General features: G+C 40.0%; 1 protein-coding gene across 3 annotated transcripts in view; it reads right to left on the bottom strand.

Annotated features, from left to right (window-relative positions):
• Positions 1 to 23,452, bottom strand: part of TFEC (transcription factor EC) — a 125,276-nt gene that overhangs the window by 20,045 nt on the left and 81,779 nt on the right. The window contains exons 3-5 of one of the 3 annotated variants that reach the window (XM_073331607.1): positions 23,008 to 23,103; positions 2,886 to 3,000; positions 1,921 to 1,974 (exon numbers count right to left, since the gene is read on the bottom strand). In XM_073331607.1, coding sequence (XP_073187708.1) covers positions 1,921 to 1,974; positions 2,886 to 3,000; positions 23,008 to 23,103 — 265 coding nt within the window. Of the gene's footprint in view, positions 1 to 1,920; positions 1,978 to 2,885; positions 3,001 to 15,628; positions 15,698 to 23,007; positions 23,104 to 23,452 lie in introns of those variants that run through there. The other 2 variants (XM_073331602.1, XM_073331616.1) reach the window with 2 other exon arrangements.

Raw genomic sequence — 23,452 nt, forward strand, 5'->3', positions numbered from 1 at the left:
CTATGTGTTGCCAATGGAAGTGTGCATTACTAGGAAAACCAGTTATATCATCAGCGTGTCCATATTATAAGGACAAGGAAACAGAGCATTTGGTGCCAAACTGAACACACAGAATTTATTTTTGAGACAACTAAACAAAACACTGAATAAAGCTATCAACCACTAAACCTTCCATTATGGCACTGGCTAAGATGGGACTGTTGATCTGGTGTGGCACGAAACACGTAACAAGCTTCAATGGTTATTTTTAAAATAAACAAAGTTAAAAGCTATAGGAACCAGTTGAAACTCTTAAAGTTTCATATAGGTTAAAGCTGATTTCTTAGATCCAAACCTATCTCCATGATTTTGGTTCCAGAAATTTATGTGGCCTATTTTGTCAGTTCCTCTTCAGATGTTCTTGTAAATTTTGGATCATAACTACAAAATGTGAACTTTAATTGTGCCTGGTATTTGAATGCTGGTGTAGTTCAAATCCTCTTCAGACCATCTCTAAAAAAATATGATCCTCATAAAAGAGCTTACCTTAAAGGGTTATTTTTTAAATCACTCCAGCAAAACCTTTATTATTTAATGTCTTAATACATACAAGCAAACAGATAGTCGGGTTAGCCTCCAGAGAGAGTCTGAGCGCTAACGTGTACACACAGAACCAAAGCAATGTGAAACATGCCCCATGGCTGAATATTGTAGTCATGACATATAGCTAGGCTTCAACCTAGCCTCCAATATTGTGTACAATTAAATGCACTCTTCTCACCCACTGAGATGCCTAATTAACTAATTTGCGTGAGGTGATTATGGTCTAATAGTCGGAGGGAGCAACCTAAGCAAAGACAAGATTTGGCACCCCAAATGTATGCTTGCTACTCTCTTTCCTCCCTCTCATTAATCCAAACAACTCAGCAACACCTGGAGTTTCCTACCTGTGTCTTTTCCTCCTTCAGAAGGAACTCTTCATTTCTGGCCAATCATGTGAAACAGGCAGTGGCTGCTGCAGGGCTTCAAAAAGGATGCCACAGCCACCATCATAAAGATTTTCAGGGTGTGTTTGTAACCCCAAAAGGCCCCATCCACAAAAATCTGGGTGGAAACAAGGATACCTTCTGGAGGGGGGAGGCTAAGTGAGCAAAAAGTATTCTACAGCAAGTGAAGAGTAGCTTGCATGGGTAGGTGGATGATACTACACTCCCAGTATGCCAGAAAGTATCCTGCTTAACCTACGTCAAATGTTATCTGAGCAGATGGAGAGATAAGAACTCCTGAGATCTAATGCTAGTCTGATTCTGACCACAGAATTGGGAAGTCATTGAATAGTTGGGTCTCAGTTTTCTATTCTGTAAAATGGGGATAATAATACATATGTAATTCACAGAAGTAAGGGAGACAGCATGGTTTAGTGGACAGTGTATCATACTGGGAGTTGGCAGACCATGCTTCCATTCCAGCTTTGCCACCAGCTGACTGTGTGACCTTGGGCAAGTCACTTTATCTCTGTGTCTCCTCCCACCCTTTGCCAGTCTTTGTTTGGACTATAGGTTCTTTGGGGCCGGGACTATCTCTTGCTATTTAATTTTACAGCACCTAGAAAAATGGAGCCTCAGTCTTGGTTGCCACCTTTAATCACTGCAAAAATATAATTTATTATAAGTTATTTCTAAGTATATGCTGTAAGAATTAATTCATGAAAATATGTAAAGTATGTCAAAGGTTAAAAATGTTATATAAGTGCACAGTATTATTTTATCATCTCTGGGAAGAAAGCAATGTATTTATGCAGTTCTTTTTTGTCTCCCCCCCCCCCCCCCCAGAAACAGATCCTTTCTGTTAGTCTTGGACAACAGCAGATAGCTGGCACACTCCATTTCTGTTCTCTCTGTACACAACATACAATGATATAGAAGAAGAACATATACTCACTGAGGTTGTGGTTGTCCTTTTTTTGTCTCTCCTTTGCCATTGCTCGTGTATCTGCTTCTGACAGAAAGTAACATTTATTAAAACAGTCCTTGGGTCACAGTTCTACTACTTTCTCCCTGTTACAGTGTCCCCTTTTCATTAAGGCAAAGTTTTTAGGCAACAACTTTAGAATTTTTATCAATTCCCACATTACTAAAGAAGACTGTGCCTTTGACCAGTATTGCATTTTTCAGTGTACCTGACAGGTTTCTTAAGACTTTATTGAACATGCATTTTAATTAAAAAAATTAGAAGTGGTAAGAAAGAACATTACATTTAGTACTTTTTTCTCCAATTTGCTGTACTTTACGGTGGGAGGAATCCCTGCCCCCCAACCTTTACAATAAACTAATGTGAATCTGGATTTGTATATCCCATAATGCAATAGTTAATCAGATTTCTAAGATATTCATATTGAACAAACTCACTGTTTCTTTTGAGTGACACTAATAAACCGTACATGGTTGTTAGCATTCTTTGGATTAACTGAATGTAACTTTTAAAGTTGTTAATCCATTAATATAGATTCTCCTTGAATAGACGTATTGTAAGCTTTTAAAAGAGCCATTTGTTCAATCCTGGAACAAATTTAATGGGCGATAATTTATTTATGCTATTGATTAGGAGCCAAAATGTGGAAGAATCCTCTATGTTTCCTAAAATAATTAGGTTTATTAGAAGCATGATGTTCATAAAAATGACAGAGTACACATTGTTTCTGAGTTGCTAAAGTAGAGGACCCAGTGTAAACATTTCCCGTGCTCTTTGCTCAACTCCTTAAAGGAAACAACATGCACTTTGCAAATTCTTAAGCAAAAAATACTCTGTATTTCACATATATTTTATTGGTAAGGTTCACTGAATTTTTAAAACAAACATCATTGCCTCTTAAATTATTACATTCCAAAATCCCAGAGCTATATTACCTGTGATTTCCCTTTTTAGTGGTAGAGTAGATGGGCAGGAAGCATTTGTAAGACCCATATTAGCAGGTGACAATCCTTGGTCACTGTTGTATATATCCAGAATGCTACTGGACAGCTTAAGGAAACAAAGGAAAAAATAGGAAAAAAAGAATCACAATATGTTACAAGCTTAAAAGGTAAAAAGCATAAGTAAATGCTAAGAGTAAGCATAATGACAGGTTTCAGAGTAGCAGCCGTGTTAGTCTGTATTCACAAAAAGAAAAGGAGTACTTGTGGCACCTTAGAGATTAACCAATTTATTTGAGCATAAGCTTTCGTGAGTTACAGCTCACTTCATCTGATGCATAAAAGTGGAAAATGCACTTTTATGCATCCGATGAAGTGAGCTGTAGCTCACGAAAGCTTATGCTCAAATAAATTGGTTAATCTCTAAGGTGCCACAAGTACTCCTTTTCTTTTTGCTAAGAGCAAAATTCTCTATCAAATGCGTATTCATGTCTCATGTTCTTCAGTGTGAGCTGCATATATACATTTAAAGGAGAATTTGTCATCATCTTGTATTAAATAAAATTAAAGGTTAAGGGTCAAAGCCTGCCATTGTTCCACATGCAGAACTTTGATAGAGGACAATGTGAGTTTTGTATGTTGAGTGATGGCAGAATATGGCTCTTGGTGTCTGATTTTGAAATAATACTGTAGCCTATTTTCCAATAACAAGATTACTGCAGCTACACTTCAAACATGAGTTAAGTTGAAAGGGAAAATAACCTTGCTGGTCTTTACCTAGTCCCCAGGGAGTACTTAACCACACCACTGAACTCAGAATTAGTATTTCGGATTGTTTATGTTTTAACAATATAAAGAGGTTAAGGCCCGATTGCTTTTAAAAGAGGAGTGAACAGAGCACTGGAGAACATGCTGTTGGTGTAAATCTTGCAAAGTTACAAGGATAGACCAGAAACTCTACTGGCCTTAATTCAGCTCTACCATGTCTGGCTGTACATAATATTGTATTGTTCCTTCCTTTGTGAAATGCGATATGGTACTTGAAAACAAAACAAAAAAATTGTTAAAAGGGAGTGAAGGTTGAAAGAGTGTTCCTATGGATTCCTGCTAGCACCCCAAGATATCAACCTTTCTTTGAATAATTCTAAACCCTTTTAAAATAAAACCCAGTTCTGGAAATCTAGAAATGAGCAATTTAGACTCCAATCCCATATAATCAACCCTTCATCACGCACTATCCCCGCACCAGACTTACAATTAAACACTGTTGTGTGTCCATGTGAAAACAGCTGTATACAAATGTGACTCAAGCCAGCCCAACAGAAAATAAGTCCGGGAAAAGCAGAAGAAAAGATGCCAAATATTGTATTCTGCCATTTTATTGCACACACAACTTCTGTGCACAACATTTCTCCACTGTGGCCAATGTACAACAAGCTAGGGGCTTTTGTCAGTCTGGTCCAAAACATTTTAAAAAGATAGATGAAAAAAGCAAAGACAGTTTGTTTTAGTTGGGGGAAAAGTAAACTGTCCTTAAGATACAAAAAGTCTCTTTTAAACTGTATAGACCTTCATTGTCCCAGTTCTTTCTTGCATCCTGACCATGGGATTGGGCTGGGAAAGCACTTCCAGTTCTTCTACCTCTTCCCCTCAGGATGTCTCCTCTAGATTTCCCTTGCCTCCCTTGCTTTACATTCCTGAGCCCCTAATTAACTATTTCTGTACCTTCCCTAAGGTTGGGCACGTACCTCATTGCAAGCTGCTTGGGACTAAGGTACTTTGGTAAAGATTTGTTTAATGCTTATCTGTCCCATGCTAGTGTTACTACATTCTTTCGTGAGTCCTTTTATGTATCTAATTACAAAGAAGATTTATCTTCTAGGGGGAAGAAATCTCTTTAATTTTAAAGATTTTCCACTTGAGAGTTCAGTTCACTGCAAATTCTCCTAGTAGCCAGTGGTAGAATGAATCTACCATTGCACATGTTGCACACATACAAATAACACCACCTATGTACTTCAAAGCACTTTATCAGAAGACTAATACTTCAGAGCATGGAGCGCTCCTAAACACAGATAGAAATCACCAAGCCAAGTCAGTTTTGAAAATCCGCTTAAATATTTCATCTCTCAGTGCAAATAAATTTTAAAGAATGTTCAGAATTCACTTGAGTATTACTCAAGAACAAACTATGTTTAATATGTAGGATTTGAAAGCTAAGCACATTCCCATCATAAGCACCTTTATTTCATTCCTGAGCAGTAAAACAAAGAGTACTGTAGTATTTATTATATTTTTAAATTTGCAATATCTGTGTTGCAGTCATACTATAACTGAACTATGACAGTGGATTTTGTATCAGCTCCAGGTGTATATTTAGGGACTCCTTTGAGATTACATTACTGTAAGTTAATGCAGAAGTTGGGCTCCTGACACTAGATTAACTCAAAAAGAAAAGGAGTACTTGTGGCACCTTAGAGACTAACCAATTTATTTGAGCATGAGCTTTCGTGAGTGAGCTGTAGCTCACGAAAGCTCATGCTCAAATAAATTGGTTAGTCTCTAAGGTGCCACAAGTACTCCTTTTCTTTTTGCGAATACAGACTAACACGGCTGTTACTCTGAAACCTAGATTAACTCAGTAATTTCCAACAGCCTAATCCAAAATCTTCCTAATGGAAATGTTACTATTCACTTCAATGGGCTTTGGATCAGGCCCTTATTGGGATTTAGTCTTATTGTTTTAGTGAAATGACAGGGAAAAAATAACTATTAATAAAATAATAGTTTTCTTACATACAAATAGTCCAGCAAATGTGATTTGTTCAAATAACTGCAGCAAAATTCTCATACGCCTATACATACATATTCAAAACTAGGTATTAATATCGTAGTAATGGTAAATACATTATAATTTGTAATGTTATGTAACAGAGTGCTGAAGGCTAGTACTGAGCCAGCACTCTGGTTACCATTGGTACTGATTAGGTTCTCCTGGAGAAGGCCTAATTAGAAGAGGTGCACCAGATTACCAGGCCAGATTGGGAATAGTCAATAAACCAATTAGCCCCTCTGACAGGGAAGCTGTAAAAAAGGGCACAAGAAGGAGTGCTCAGGGGGAAAAGAGAAAGAGAGGAACAGAAGGCTAGGAAAGCTTGCCAAATGCAGGGGGAATCCCCTGAGTAGAAACACCTTACCTACCTCCCCCACCACTTTTGGAGACTGGATCAGGAAGTTGAGATACAGTGTGTAAGTGTGCAGACAATGCTATGTATTTGTGGAGGGATTAAAACTCTAAATAAACAATGCAGTGGTGTTTACAAGCAAGAAGATCTCAGGGTAGTGTGTTCGTGGAAGAGGTAGGGGTGCACCATGCTGCTTTGTCATGATCTGGAGGCTTGGCTGGGATTGTGCCTGTATCTGTGTGGTCTGGAAACCTGACAGAGAAGCTGGTGTCGAGTTTTGGCAGTCTTGGCGATGTGGGAACACCACAATGGCTGATGGAGCAGCAAAGAGAGCTGTAGAAGACACTGAAGGGCTTCCAACAATCGCACCACACAGAGAAATAGTCCTTGCTTGCCTGGCAGGCAGAGCAGCAAAAAATCCAGCAGGAATTTATATGGGAGCAAATCCAGGTTCAGCAACAATTCCTGCAAAGTTTAAATTGCTGAGTCCTACAATGGAAAAGAGAACCTAGGGATAGGACTCTGTAGGATGGAACAGGGAGATTACCCTGATGCATTTGGTTACTTTTGAAAGGTGGCAGTGGGAGCCAGAACAATGTGGGCCTTCTGGCTAGCAGCCTATTTAACTGAGGAAGCACAGGCAGCATATACAGCTCTTGGTGATGAGCATGCAAGAGACTATAACGTGGTTAAAGCAGCCATCTTGGATCCGGTGGGCCAGTCCACAGATAAATATTGCAAGAAATGTACCGTGGCAAGAATAGTAGATGGAAACAGAGGCCCAAGAGCAAGAATGACCCCCCCGCACCAACAAAGAAGGTGTAAGGGGGGGAGAACAGCTCAACAGGCTGCCCTTCATGTGATGACCTCAGACAGAGACAGAATTATGGGACGGAGCCACACCCACCAAATGTGATTTTTGTGGGTGGAAAATGGGTAGCCCCTGTAATAGGATCCAAGATGAAGACTCTGAGGGCAAGGAGGGGCAGATGCCTGGTAGAACCTCCATTAAAGGAAAAAGAGCAAAGAGGAAGAAACTAATTCTAATTAGGTTCCCATGGAGAAGGCCTAATTGGGCAGAGGTGTACCTAATCACCAGTCTCGGTGTGCTCTGTGTTCATGGAAGAGGCAGGAGTGCAGCATGCCGCCCCATCACAGATACCAGTGCCATTAAATAAGAATGTGTAGATGATAAAGAATGGGATGGATGATATGAACAGATGAGTTAAATTGAAGAACACATCTAAATCTCAAGAGTTAAGCCATATAAATATAATCTATATATCTGTCATATAGATATAATCAAATATCCACCATCTAATCACAAAGGCATGAATTATAATGACAAGGTCCAACTCTGAGAAAAAAGATCACAGACATCTAACTAGATGCTGATGAAAAATGATGCATTAACCATGAATTGCACATGACAGCCCAAGAGCAGATGGGGGTTCAAAAGTACCTCTGTAGTGACAATCACCTCAACAAAGGGTGGACAAACTCCCTGAGGGCATGTCTATACTACAAAATTAAGTTGACCTAACTTATGTCGACATACAGCTGCTGCAGAAATTACATCACTTGTACATGTCTACACTTTGCTATGTCCTCACCAGGACTGCATGCACTGATTGAACTGTCAGTGTGGGGTTTCACGGAACAGCTTCTGAAAGCCAGCAACAGTTGATGTAAGCAACACAGTGTCTACACTGACACTGCATCGACCTAACTACATTGACTCTACACCTCTTATGGAGGTCGAGTTATTACGTTGGTGCAGTGTGCGAATTACATCGGTGGGAGTGAAATTTTAGTGTAGACATGTACATAGTTAGATTGACATAAGCTACCTTGTATCAACCTAATTCTGAAGTACAGACCAGGCCTGAGTCTCCACAACTGATATAAAAGGCCCAGAATCATTTCCCAACCCACTAACATCACCTTTGTCTCATAGAGATTAAGCTTCAGACAGTTTTTCTCTCCTCTACGTTCCATTCTCAGTGAGGCACTGGGAAAGCAAAGCTACCACACTATCTGTATGTGATAAAAAAAGTGAAAAAAATACAGAGCTGCAAGTCATTCATAGACTGATGGCGGTGCAGTCCAAATAATCTCCCCATCTCCCCAAAAGCTCCATGTAGGTGTTAAAAAGGAGTGTCCAAAAGAAGCCTTGTAGAGAAACACCTTGCCCCAATTCGCCGTATAAAACCACTTGGAAAGATAAGAACAAAGCCATTAAAGAGAGAGAGAGACCACTGAAATCTGGTCCCCATTGAAGTCAATGGCAAAATTTCTATTTACTTTAGTGGAACCCGAATGTAACTTACCATGTTCCCAGCCGAAGAACAAGGTGATTCTATGAAACCTTGTGGTCAATGGTATCAAAGACTGAGAATAGACCTAAAAGAATCAGCATAGACATCTGTCCTTTGTCCCTTGCTAGGAAATCATTGGATAAATAACATTAGACCAAACACTCTGCCATATTCAGGCAAAAAAAAAAAACCCAACAACAAACAAACAGGACTGAAATGTTCAGATAGAGAGAAGAAAAAACAGTATGAAGAGGTGGCTTCTTGAGCAAGGGCTTAACCATCAGTAAGATAATGGCACCCTAACCTCCCAAAAGATGTTAACAATCCTGATTTATAATTCATCCCATAACTCCCTGCTTGAATTTATAAGCCACGTGGGGCTAGAAGCCAATTTACAGGTCACAGGTAAAAGTTTCCCTAAAACCTCAAGCATTTTAGGGAGCAAAAGTATCCTAAACTCTGTAAGAAAAGTCAGACAAATCTGCACCCACAAAAGCAGTCAGATCAGTTCTATCAAATAGAAGTGCCGTGAAGTGAATTGTTGTTTCCACACAATGCCCAAAGTCAGCAAACTAAAATGGCAGTAGATTAAATGCCAGCTTTGTATTAAGCAAAAAGACATGAGGTGGTTGTTCCTGTGATGTAGGTGGGGAAATATTATTATCCATTATCCCTTTTATACGGATAGCAATACTGTGATTCAGGGACCTTGGAGCCTAAGCTCTAGGACATTCCCCCAGGGTGTCACAGAGCCTGGGCTGCAGTCCAAGCTTGAACATCTACACCACAATGAAACAGCCCCATGGACTCACAGGGCTTGGGCTGAGTTAGCTGACACGGGCCAGCCAGGGGTGTTTAATTGCAGTGTAGACATACCCAAAGTGATCTCGCTTGAAGACACTAGGTTTGATTCTGAATTACCCTGCACTTTATGAGAGGTTTCAGACTAGCAGCCGTGTTAGTCTGTATCCACAAAAAGAAAAGGAGGACTTTTGGCTTAGAGACTAACCAATTTATTTGAGCGTGAGCTTTCGTGAGCTTCATCCAATGAAGTGAGCTGTAGCTCACGAAAGCTTATGCTCAAATAAATTTGTTAATCTCTAAGGTGCCACAAGTCCTCCTTTTCTTCCTGCACTTTATGTAGACATTTACCTCAGCACAAAATGGATGTAAAACACTAAGTCAGAGTGATAACATTTGACACCCACTTTGCACTGATATAAGTGACTATACATGCTGCAAGGCAATAGAGACTGTCATCCACTATCTAGGGGGGTTAAGAGCATGCCTCAGCATCAAAAGTGCTGGGTTATAATCCTAGTTCTGGCACTCACTTGCTGTGTGCCCATATGCAAGTTGTTTGACCTCTCTGAGTGCCAATTTCCCCATCTGTAAAATGAGTATAAATATATTATTTTTTGTCAAATACTGGTTTTATAGTGCCTGGATGAAATAATGTCAGTAAATGCTATATAAATACAAAATATTATCAAGCCTGTCAGTAACAAAGATTGGAGTAGAACTCCAGAGTTCAGAGCTCCCTTCCTCCATTCGTACTCTAGAGTAGGGGTTCTGCTTCCTCCATCAGGATATATAGGCTACTAGAGATTTTAAACATCCTTACAAATATAGATTGCACAGTGGCCTCACAGTGTTTGAAGCTGCTTTATATAGAGCAGAAAAAACAAATAGCAAAATTTAATGCAACTATGTGTCCACAATACTACAAGGTATAGACGAAGCAAAACAACAACAAAAACCTCAGAAAATCCTACTGTACATATCTTAAAAATAAATTGTCAGTTTTCTTAATATTAAAACTTCTGAACTATTTTCCTTCAAATATGGATTCTTGTTTAAATCACATTAGGATCTACAAAGCAAGACAAATTTGATGCCCCTTTGACATGTATACACATTTCTCTTTTGGGTTTTTTCCCCCCATATGAAAATTCCACAATTTCTTAAAGGATTTTGCTGAAACTCTATAAAAAAAATTCACCTCTGGCATGATACCAAGCATGGAAAATTCTAGTACCAAACAAATTAGAGGTTAAAATAGAAATTGCATTATAACCTTGAGTGGTCACTTTTGCTGTAATGAGAGATGAGAAATTTTGTTTCCTGGTTAAATGTTGCAGAAGTTAGTTCAAACGTGACCCAAAATGTGGGCATTTTGGAATTAAATACAAAAGACAAAAATTATACCCCAAAATATTATACAAATTATTAGGCGTCATTCACGTTATATCAGGCCACTTGCATATATATTACCCTGTATGTCACAACAGGATCCTGTATGTCACAACAGGATTTCATGATGTTATATGATGTAGCACTGAAAGTTTATACACAATTATGGCTTGAACCAAATATACTCAAAACTTTGTATTTAAACCTCACAAAAACTTTTGTAACCTTACAAAAAAGTACAAATACTTTTGCAATGATGTAATTATACATTATGTGTATGAAAGTGACCTTACAGTGATATAGCACCATTAAATGTGATGAATCCAAAGCACTTAAAAATGTCCTAACTGTACAAAATATACATGCTTGCTCTCAGTTCTGTGTCTGTGTGTGTACTTTGTAGATGACATGTATGTCCTATACACGTACAAACACATAATAATTTCACCCACTTAAAAAGAGCAGTTGGAGAAAGATAGCAACTGTTAACACAGGAAATGTTAACCAGGCACACCCAGTGACAGTGTATTACTGGAAGTGAATCATACTATATCCAACTGAAACTGCAAGGGGAATTAATGAAAGCAGAATGTAATTAACCAAATTAGAATTTGGCAAGGATACCAGGCTTAACGCTCTTGCTTTTAATAACAAAAGTGTCACTGGATCTTCAATGACTGTATCAGAATATTGGTTTGACATCTCATCTGTAGATGGTGGTTCTCATCTGTAGGGCTCAATCCTGCAAGGTGCTGAACAGTGCATTCCAGCCTAGACCAATAAAGCACTTCAGCCCATGCTGAATTTTAACTTTGTGAGTGAGTCTCTGGCTAGGACTCAGCAGCATTTTGCAAGATCAAGTCCATAGTGCCCCCAGTAGTAAGTCCTGCAGCTCCAGGACTTTTGCTAGGCTCTCTCATCCAACTACTGAAGAGGCCTGACCCCAGGGTGCGGGACAAATTTTATAGTGGGGGTGCTGAGAGCAATTGAGCCAAACTGTAAACTCTGTATATAATGGAAACCACGTCAAGCTTGGGGGTGCCGCAGCACCCCCCTGCACTCCTAATTCCAGCAGCTATGCCTGACCCTGAGGAATTTGTGCCATCCAATGAGATTACAGCTTGAATTAGTATGGCTGCAGACATGAATGTTATAAAAATGTAGTTCGTGGTTGCTATTGAAGAGCTGGCAGTTACCACAATTCAGTATTTGAAATACCATAGTTCCTTTTCCAAGGAAAATATCATGCTGATAAGCAAACTAATTTCCTCATGTAGGGAAATACTGTGGTATTCCAGATATCACAGCATGGTAACTGTTGGTAGATGTCTTTTTAGTGGAGACTACATATATGAAACATATAATATATCAATATTACACACACAAAAAAACCCTTTGTTAAAAGAACATTAAGGTTGCTAAATCAAGCACCCAAAATTTAGGAAATCCAAGAATTAAGATTGCCTTAATTTGGCCCCCTTGTACATATGTATTATGATTAAGGTTAAGATTCTGTCATGGGTATTTTTAGTAAAAGTCAGGGTCAGGTCTCAGGCAATAAACAAAAATTCACAGAAGCCTGCAACCTGCCCCTGACTTTTATTAAAAATACCCTGGGGGTTGGGGGAGACTAAAAGTCAGAGCACTGTCGGGGGCTGACTTCCGGCAGCTGCTCCAACCCAAGCCACTGCTTCGGTCCAGGAGCTGCTGGTCCAACGGTCAGCCCACCAGTCAGCTGCTCTGGCAGCCCCAGGGCTGACCCCTAGAGACTGCTGCTCTGGGGACCACAGCTCCAGCAGGCCCAGGGACCTCAGCTCCAGCAGCCCTGGGGCTGGCCACCAGGTGCTGCTCCAGTTCCACCGCTGCTCCTGGAACAGGGACAGACAGCTGTTGCTCCAGCCGCAGGGGGGCTGACCCTACCCCGGATGCTGCTTCTGCCCTGCCTCAGAAGAAGTCACAGTGATCCCAGAAAGTCACGGAATCCATGACCTCCATGACAGAATTGTATCCTTAATTATGATACAGTCTTTAATTGCATGATCACATTACTATTTTTCCAGGTTACTTTTTTTTTTTTTGCTGCATTGCAGTAGCATCCAAAGTCTTCTGTCAGGATCAGGGCCTGATTCTACTAGGCCTTATACAAACACAAAGTAAACGGTAATTTCTTTTCCAAAATAAACTAGATTTTCTTGCTTTTGTAAAGTCCTACTGAATGCAGTAAAGCCCAGCTCTAAATAGAGTTTTAGTTTCTTTATAATATCTATTCCACTTTAATCATCTGCACTGATGTTTTTCCACCCACATGACTAGACCAAAATCAATAATCCCTGATTTATTCTAAAATTAGCTGGCAAGAGGCACTCATATGGTGAGCAGCCATCATTGATCCATTAGACCTTGAAATTCATGTCACCATCCATTGAGGAGGAGTCATACATGTTAAGAATAGATACCTTCAACAAACACATGTATTTCTAATAGCTATACTCGTTTGGTCCATCTTCTTGAGTGTACAGTATCATAACAATACCTGTAATTGTAAATTTCCATTTCTGCTTGATAGAAATTAATACATCAGATGACATCTAAATTGCAGTGCTTGCATGTTAAATGTTAGGACAATCTGTCATTCACATTTACACCCTGTCTATACACCTCTTAAATCATGTTAATATTGGACCTTAAATTATAGCACAATTTTGTAAAATGATTCTTGTCGGTCTACCTTATCCAGGAAAAGTATGTTAGCACCTTTCTACTTAAAAATGACTCTTGTTAATTCTTTCTAATTATAACTACAGACAGGGCCTTAATAACGCTTTTACACTGGTGTCACTTGCATCCCTAATGTGGAAGAAAGTCTAAAGTTAGAACCATTTTGATTGTCCATTTCATGTATTATGTAAAATGTTATTTGTTTTATTCCTTCAGATTCAAAAAGTAAAAACAAAGTATTTAATTCCTTATCATTTACCTCATTTGTTCAGTGTAACCAGGTGACTCAGCTGGCTTTAAACTCTGAAGTATGGATATGAATTTCAAAACATGCATTGATTTTTTTCTGCACTTTAATCCATAACTATCAAGTGACGAAATTGTTGATGAAATTGTTGCTCATACATTTACTATACAATAATATCTGAAATGTCAGAAATACATCCTATTTTTAAATAGAGGGGGGAAATTGGGATATCTGAAATACCTCTCAGTATCTGGCTTAGTGTGTGCTAACAGCTCACACAATGGAAGGGATATATAGATGGGACATATAGTCTAGTGATTCAGGACTGGAACAGGACTCTAAAGATCTGAGTCCAACTTCTGGTTTTGTCATAGAATTGCTGTGTCACCTGGGGAAACTCAGTAAACCTCTCTCTCTCTCTCTCCACTTACTCTGTAAGATCACAGATAACAATACTCCCTTTGCCCAACCCTTTGTCTGCTGGTCTATTTAGACTATCAGTGCTCTGGCACAAGAGCTCTCTCTTACTAGGAGTATTTCCAGGGTCTAGGGATCCCTTTTGCAGTTGGATGTTAAAGGTACTCCAGTAATTAAACTTTAAATAATTACTTATTAAAAATATTGACTTTTAAAGGACAATCACTGTATATTGGGAAATAAACTTGCTTTATTGCTAACTAATAAAAACAATACCTGTTTCTTTTTTCTTTATTTCCATGTAAAACATCAAGTTAGCAAGTGCTCCAAGTTTCAGACCTCTGTACTTGTACCCAGCACAAATTGCAGCACCTTCTACATTTATCTTTAACCTGGTTAATAATTGTACACTGCTTGACCTCGTACTTAACGCTCAGATATATTATGTATGAAAACTGGCTATTTTTATCTTTGAATAATGAGCAGCAAGCTTGTTCATTATTCACAAGAGAAAAATGAACTAGTTTCAGATTCCCACATACAGTATATGCCCAGAAGAAATGTTACTACTGACCATATACATAAATGTCCATGGTCTAGCCCAGTGGTACCCAAACTTGTTCCTCCGCTTGTGCAGGGAAAGCCCCTGGCGGGCCGGGCTGGTTTACCTGCCACGTCCGCAGGTTCAGCCGATCGTGGCTGCCAGTGGCTGCAGTTCGCTGCTCCAGGCCAATGGAAGCTGCTGGAAGCAGCGCGGGCCAAGGGAAGTACTGGCCACTGCTTCCAGCAGCTCCCATTGGCCTGGAGCAGCGAACTGCAGCCAATGGCAGCCACTATCGGCCGAACCTGCAGACGTGGCAAGTAAACCAGCCCGGCCCGCCAGGGGCTTTCCCTGCACAAGCGGCGGAACAAGTTTGGGAACCACTGGGCTAGCCAAAGGCTTGGGCAAATAAGACCAGGGCCTCATGTATCCCATACAGCTATGGAATTTGGTGTGGAATCAACTCCTTGCTGTAGAGTTGTGTGCTGGGCTATACATTTAATTCCTTTTTAAAAATGTTCCTGGCCCTTCTGGGTGCAAAGATAACCTAAGAATGTGAATTCAAAGCAAACTAATGAAGTGATACCTGACTACCGTGAGGTGGACCTGTGGCCCCTCGTCTGGACCACACCTATTTTAGTTTTTGTACTGGCCTCTGTAGAGCTGTTACAAAAACCTATTCTGTGGCAGGCTGGATACATAAGCTTCCTTGCTTTGCCACTCCCTCAAAGTAACCCGCATGCAGCCCTTATGAAGGGATTAACTCCGACAGAGAGCTGTATACCAGTCTTCCACACCATGAATGAGTTTCACCCACAGAGTCCTGCTTCATACTGGTATAACTCATGAAAAACTGGTACTAAGCATTTGTTTTGACAGCTCAGTTACAAACACAAGAGAACGTCCTCTCTGATATCAAGAAATGTCTCCACAAAGATTGCCTCAGAACTGTTTACTGCAACAATCTAAATTAACAAACTGCATTATTGGTTGTATACATATTAGACAGTTTCTAACCCAGTACTTTATCTTGTTTGTTCTAAGATTAGTATCTCATGATCCACATGCTTTATATATTTTTAACTCAAAATTATTGAAGAAAGAAAATATTTGCTCACCAGTTTTATTTTTGAAGAGTCTATAATTTCCACAATATCGATAGTTTGGTCTTTCTCCTTCATTTTTCTCTTTCAGTAATCTTGTAAACAATATCTAGGAGAGCTATGCTGAAGCTTATGTACCTAGGTGAACTTTGATTCTTCCTTGGACTTTCAGACTAATCTGGTGTAGAATGTGATTGACAAAGCATTCACATTGACGTTATGCACGTTTTTCAAGTTACCCACAGTAAGCAAAGAGGGTTGTTAATATTTACTCTGTACCTTTCTCTAGAATGGTTTTGAACCCTAACAGTTTATGAAAATTGCCAAATGACATCAGTGCTTACTGACTGAAAACTACCCATACAATATGCAGCACTGGGCTGCCTAGTCCAGCATTATTTTGTGCACCCTTTAACGCAAAGGATTCCTGCCTGAATGATCACAGTAGTTATTCAATAAAGTATTTAGAGAAATATCCTGATATTTTTTCTGTGTGGTTTCTAGCAATGGGACAGACAGTAATTTTTTTGTAATCCATTCAATTACCAAATTGTAACCACCAGTATTTGACAAATAATGAATATGAATACAAATTATTAATGCCATGATGAGCAATTGTGACCTCAAAGACCTTGTGACAGCAATGGGATTTTGCAGATAGATAGAATTGTGCATTCATCATGGTTCAGAGTGATTTAATGAGAGCTTTTTATCCACTGCTGTTAACATAATCATAAAAATTACAGATGAATAAAGACCTATTAGGTCATCTAGTCCAAACCTTGGTCAGGGTAAGATTATTCCCTACAGAACATTCCTTTTGCTTTGCAGGTTATCAACATCACAAGGACTAGCCTGGATTGAGCCACTAGGCAACTGACAATTGCTTAATCAATTGTTTCCCTGTAAGGGCTACAAGGCTCATCTATGTCCTTTCCTCTCTTACAGGCTGTCTAATGGGTTATTCCCTTGTAACACGCTAGCTCGCTTTTGTGGGTTCTGTTGTTCTTTTCTGCACTTGTGTATTATCCCCTTGTGAAAGGGTGTACCTAGCCTTTGCAGCTCCCTACAGAAAACACGGCAGTCCCAATACATCCCATCCAAGAAAGCAGCAATACAGGAAAAAAAAGGTGCACAAAAAGTAAGTTCTCCAGGCCTACCTAGAGGGACCTCACTGAAACAGCCATCTTGGAAACTACAAAGGCCCGGTCCTTCTAGGGCTACCAACATCCAATCAGAGCCCAATCAGAGCCCAGCAAGCTCAGATAAAAGGAGATGCTGGGCCCTAGTAGGCCAGTCCCTGGCTGACACCAGAGGATTAAAGAAGCATGCTTCTCTCTGGTTATAGGAGCATGAGGATTAGCCAAGGTTTATTGCTGGCTGCATTTGTGTAGCTGGGTTTGCACAGGGAGAGAGGGATCTGATAACTTTGGCCCTCTTATAAGGATGAAGATAAAGAGGCCTAGGGAAGTAGCAGCAACAAGTTGAATTGAGAAGTTTCTGGTTGTTGTTTATTGGGTTCCTGGTGTAGTGGGTGGGCCCAGGTTCCCCAAGAAGTGGACCGGGCTCACTTGGAAGCCCTAGAAAAAGTTTAAGTGTAAAGGACTCACAGTTGAGGCTGAAGATCTTGGAGAGGGCAGATAAACCCTTAAACCCCTATAGAGATTTTTGGCCATGAGTCTTGTGGTATAACTGTAGAACGGATAGAATAACTCACGTTTGATGTATTAAACCTCTTTTTTATTCATGAATATTTTGGGCAAATACTTCTCGTAGATTTTATGAGACGAGGTTTTTTTCAGTAACCTGTGAACAAGATTAAATTTGCCTAGGTCACATGGTTTGTTTCTATTCCTTAAATGAATGAGCATAATTCCATGTTTCTGGTGCAAGTACTTATAGTTACTAATTCAAAATGTGCTTTTCACCAGTATTCTCCAGTATTTGCTTATAATTCACTGTTCTCAGGAAATATTACTGCTAGCAAACTAATTGACTAGAATATACATAGAAGAAATGGATACAAAGTAAAACCATTAAAAATTGTGAAGGAATATTCAAAGGCTTTTTTTGTTGGCTTTCTCAGCACTAGAGGTGGTCAAAAAAATTGACACTTTTTTCCAACTAAAAAGTCATTCTTTCTCTTTCTCAAGTTCTTCTGGTGAAGCTAATTCATACTGCATGAATAATTAAATATTCACTGGGCTAGACAGAAAGAAAAAGAGACTGACCCCATAGCCTAGTGGTTAAATCACTCAGCTAGGATATCAGAAATTTGGGTTCAAGTTCCTCGCTGGCCTGATGCAGAGTAGAGACTTGAACCTGCATTTCCTAAGTGAATGCAGTGTCCTAATCACCAGAATATTGGTTGTTCTTTGGTGGGTCTCTGTGCTTTTTCATGAAGACATTCAAAAGGTCTAGGTTTCATTTTTGCTCTGTATTGAAATTAAAAATTTCAAAACCTCTATTTTTTTCAAGTTAGAATTCTTGTTTCCCAGCCAGCCCAACTTAGCACTTTATGGGTGGAGCTCAGGTCCTTGCAGAATGGTTGGTTTTAGATAAGAATCCAGATGGCAGGATTCTAACAATCTTCTAATTCTTATGATGTAAGGTTTGGTGAAAATCATGTGAAGTAGAAGCCATTAAAAAAAGTCAGTGCTCATCAGTAGTTGATACACTGCGATTATCTAAAATACTGCAGTTATTTCTTAAAGTATTAGTATTTGTGGTATTTCAGATACCCCTGTACAATAACTATTGGCAAATAATCTTTTCATAGAGGCCACTGTTCTTGGCAAACTACCAGTATAGTGTTCCCATGAGTCTTGGAAGCATATATATATATATATATATATAGTAACACAAACAAAAGCTATGGTTAGTGATAGCTAGGATTGCACCACGACACCTCAGTTGATCCAAAACCTGAAAAGCCTGGAAATAAAAAGTCTCTTGCATTCCTTGACATTTTCACATTTCCTGCTACACTGTCTATAACAGGCTCCATAAGGCTTTCACTTCCATCTCCAACAGATTCCAAAAGCAATGTGTTCCCCAACTTCATTAAACTTGCACTTTGATGCAAAATCTTAATGGCGAGGTCATATACTTTATATCAACAGTGACAGTCACACATTCCAAGTCTTTGGAAAGTTAATACACTTCAGCCATGCTGAGGTTGCTGTTAAGGTTTTGTGTTAAAGTGCAAGTTTGGTGAAGATGGAGAGCTGGTAGCTTTTTGGCATCTGTGACCATCTCCAGCTATAGCAGTACTTGTACCTACAACAGAACCTCAGAGTTATGAACACCAGAGTTATGAACTGACCAGTCAACCACACACCTCATTTGGAAGCAAGTGGCAGAGACCAAAAAAAAAAAAAAGAGAGAGAGAGAGAGAAGCAAATACTATACAGATCAGTACTGTGTTAAATCTAATCTACTAAAAAATAAAGGGAAAGTTTAGAAAAAAAGATTTGACAAGGTAAGGAAACTGTTTCTGTATGTCTTTCATTTAAATTAAGATGGTTAAAAGCAGTATTTTTCTTCTGCATAGTAAAGTTTCAAAGCTGTATTAAGTCAATGTTCAGTTGTAAACATTTGAAAAAACAGCCATAATATTTTGTTCAGAGTTATGAACAACCTCCATTCCCAGGTGTTCATAACTCTGGGGTTACATTGTAGTTAATTTAACCTTTCTTTCATTACAGGTGGCAGCTAAGTAATAATTACTACAGTTGCAGTCGGCTGATTGTCTTAATATACATGTTGCATTCAACGCATCAGTCCTCAGTGTTCAAAGCTCAAGGACGCTATGTTACTTTCTAGAGTTGACACTCAGGCCACTGACGACGGGAGCAAAGGGGACAATTTTCCAGGGGCCTGGGTGATTTAAAAGTCCCGGGAGCCCCGGGCCCTTTTAAATCGCCCATGCGAGTTGCAGGGCTGCTAGGCGCGTGCAGGGTGGTACTGCAGGAGGCGAAGGCAGCCGAGCAGGCATGTGGAAGCCTGGCTGTGCCGGAAGAGCACAGCCAGCAGCAGCTCGCTGGGCACCAGCCAGTGCAGGCGCAACATCGCCCAAATGTCAGGTGGACCGTGTCCACATGGGCACAGCTTGCGTGCGCGTGCACCAGCCGCTGCACGTGGTCCAGCTCCGCGCCCATGGGCTGATGCCACACCAGGCCAGCAGCAGCGTGGGGCCTGTCTCCAGCCCGCCCTCCATGATACGCAGTGGCAGTGACTCCCCACCCCAGCGACCCTTTCTTGGGGGCCCATTGACAGTTCTGCCCTGGGGCCCAGAATTGCTGATGGTGGTGTTGCTGACACTAACAACAGTCAAAATAAGAGGTGTCATCGTATTGGATCCTCATGATTATGGAAAAACGAGTCTCGATCATATTCTGTTTTACTTTTAATTTTGTTTTTCTAACTAAAGTTCTAGATTATATCAGCAAAATGGTGTTTTGGGTTTGTTATTCTTTCATTGCTGTAGTACTGCTGAAACAATGCTAGTCTTACATCTCCTTTGAGCAATACATGACGGTAATAGATATGCTTTATTTGAAACCAATGTTTCATGGTCGGAGACAGAACTGGGGTCTACAAATACTTGCATAAGTATTGAGGCAGCTAGATTAAACATTCTCTGTCCCCTTATCTTTCTTTGCATAAGTGATTTTAAAAGTTGGTGATAAAAGATACCCCTGATCTAAAGTAGAAACTTAAGTGCAGAAGAAATAGAGCTAGTGCATTCTCCACTCTGAGTAGTTCTTAAATCAGGGGCCCAGGGATAGATGGTTTTCTGATATAAGGAAATTTAGACCAAATTTCAGTAAAAGCCAGATGACCAGCTGCTTTAGCATAGGTGGAGCTGCAATGAGCACCTACAGGATGGAAGGAGTATGTTCCTGTTTTCACTTTTCTGACCCTACTAATACCACAACTATAATTCATTAATTAAGGGGCAGATTATGAACCTCTGATCAATTATTCACATAAGTAGTCCCATAGCCTTTAATGTGAACATTTAAGTCACACATGAATGCATCCAACTAAAACAAACATCAGTTTAGAACTACACACAATGGACAGCAATACAAATTCCCCAACCACATCAACCACCCACTAAGATTAGGAAAGAAAATGGTCTATGGATTAGACCCTGTGAAGCCAAAGTTCACTGAAAAGGTGAGCTTTACATGGTATGTGGAAACCTAACAAGCTGAGTTCTAGCAGAGCGTAAGAGGGAATGTGTTTCAGAACTGAGGAACAAACCATAGACAATGACAGAAGCACAAATTTAAAGTGTGTCTCTAATGCTTCTGTAGATCTCAGCTGCCACAGTGGAGTATAAGGAGAGGGAAGACCACTAAGTGAGCCATAATCACCTAGGGCCTGATTCTGATCCATCTGACAACAGTGTAAGAGTTACGTCAGGCCCTTGTGCAGAAGCACAGGGGAAGGCACAAGAATTCTCCCTAACTGCTCTTTGTGTCACTGTGCAAGGAACTGGGATACAACTGAAATCCTTCTGCTTGCGGGCACAAAGATGATAGCTAGTGTGGGAGATACCTGCCTCTTCTGGGAAACTGAAAATCCTAAGATTTTAATTCTGGCTGCTCCCTCCTCCTTGTCCCTGGAACATCTTTTTATAACATGACCAAATATATAGAGATGTTTTAACTCAGGAAAATAATATATTCCTCTACTTTATGTGATGCTAGACAACAGTGTATCTGAAGAACTCAAGAACTGGGGGGAGAGATAGCTCAGTGGTTTGAGCATTGGCCTGCCAACCCAGGGTTGTGAGTTCAATCCTTGAGGGGGCCATTTAGGGATCTGGGGCAAAAATTGGGGATTGGTCCTGCTTTGAGCAGGGGGTTGGACTAGATGACCTCCTGAGGTTCCTTCCAACCCTGATAGTCTATGATTCTGTCATCTAACCACCCAAAGGGAGCAGGAAGGAGGCAGAGCCATGGCCTGCCCTCTCTCCACTTTGACCCCTGGAGCAGGCCAGGTGCTTCATGGGGAGCAGACTGTACCATCCTAAAGGACACACACCTGGCTGTTCAGAAAGAGGTTGTATCTCTCTGGCCTCCCAGCATCTTCTCCAACAGAAGCCAGCCGGTAAATGGCACTGTTTGGCCCTGTGGAGTTGCAGTCAAAACAGTGTAAATAAGAGAAAACTCAGGTCCATAGTGTTTGACAGATTAAAACCAAAATGCTGACTTGCACCTGCAAGAAGAGAGTAGCCATAGACAATACACAGAGTGTGTATACTTCATGCCTGAAGCTAAACATTAATGAGGCTGGAATTAGCATATTTAGTTAATGAAAAATCTTCAGTTTTAAAGAAGGATTCCAGTCCTGCTTGAAAACCCACTTTTCATGGAGTCTTTTCACTCTGACTGACCATCCCTCCATACCATCTTGCAACAGTTAAGGCTCTTCCCGTGCATCAGACTGATCTGAGAGTATTAACTCTGTTCATCAAGGACCATCTGTAAAGTGTTCTGCATATTTACAACGTGCTATAAAAATAATAATTTGAACTCTGAAACTGGCATAGAGATGTTTGAACACTCCAAGTTCTAATTGCCAATCTGGGCACTATCACTTTGAGGGTGAAGTCTGGAAATAAGGATCACAACATGAGTCGGGGCTGAGAGGAGAAAACAGATGACATCTTAAGTAAAGTTTGAGCACTCAAATTATTTCCCCAAATACGTAATGCTCTATTTTATTTACAACCCAAATTTTGTCCACTCTCCTTCCTCAAACTTGTAACATATTTGACAATGTAAACAGACTGCTCATCACATTTTTTAAAAATTGAGTCTATTGCTTTAATATTATTATTCAATTGGTATTTTTCATATTCTCACCTCAATGCTTGTAATTATTTCAAATGGGTGCTGTTTACCAATGTTAGAGGTAAACCCAAGGGTCTCTGCAACAAATAGAGCTCACCCCACCATCTTTCCCTTCAGAGTAGCATGTAGGAGTAGTTGCCGCAACACTGGGGAATCTTTGAACTTCTTGCATGCTATTGGAGGAGGGAGACTTTATACTGGCTTTCATGGATCTATTTAGTCATAAAACCCCTGCACAGGGGTATTGAGAAGCTGAAGCTACTATTCCATCCCAGAGTCTGCAATAATAGCAATAGAGGAACTGTGCTGGAACCCTCTGTCTTTATCCTGGCCACATCCTGGGGCTGTGGATTCCCTCAACCCCTATGGCATTTCCTGGCACAAAGACAAATAACTCAGGACAATGGGGAGGAAACTTCACCACTTGAAAATACTGCTTATTCTGTCAAACTATATTTTACAATTCAATTCTATATCACAAATCTATATTACTAATAGCAGGATGAAAGTCCATAAAATACTTACAGTTCTTTGCATTAGTAGCGTAGCTTCGGAGCAACCTATCCCTTCGTCATTAAAACTTGATTCCATATTGATGATGTCATCAATAACCTCCTCCATCTAAGAAAATAATAGTTTTAAACTATTAATGATGACCCATATTTTTGATAATATGAAACTAAAGAGAAAATAAACTGCAATCAACAAAAGTGAATTAAAAACAAAGATCAAATTCTTAAGCCTCATATAAACTTTCCTATCTGTGCAAGATTTTCATATATATTAGTTCCCATGAGTAAAGTAAAAGTGATTGTGGTTCACTACGTTACTTTTTTCCCTGAATAACAACAGCCCTCTACCCATTCCCCCTTTCTGAGCCTACCACCTTGTCACACCAAGATCAGATGATAGAAGGGTTGTGGGTAACTAGTAACCATCAATCCCAACCCCTCTCAAGTGTGTCACATCC

Source organism: Lepidochelys kempii, chromosome 1 (assembly GCF_965140265.1).
Source record: "Lepidochelys kempii isolate rLepKem1 chromosome 1, rLepKem1.hap2, whole genome shotgun sequence".
Classification (NCBI taxonomy): domain Eukaryota; kingdom Metazoa; phylum Chordata; order Testudines; family Cheloniidae; genus Lepidochelys; species Lepidochelys kempii.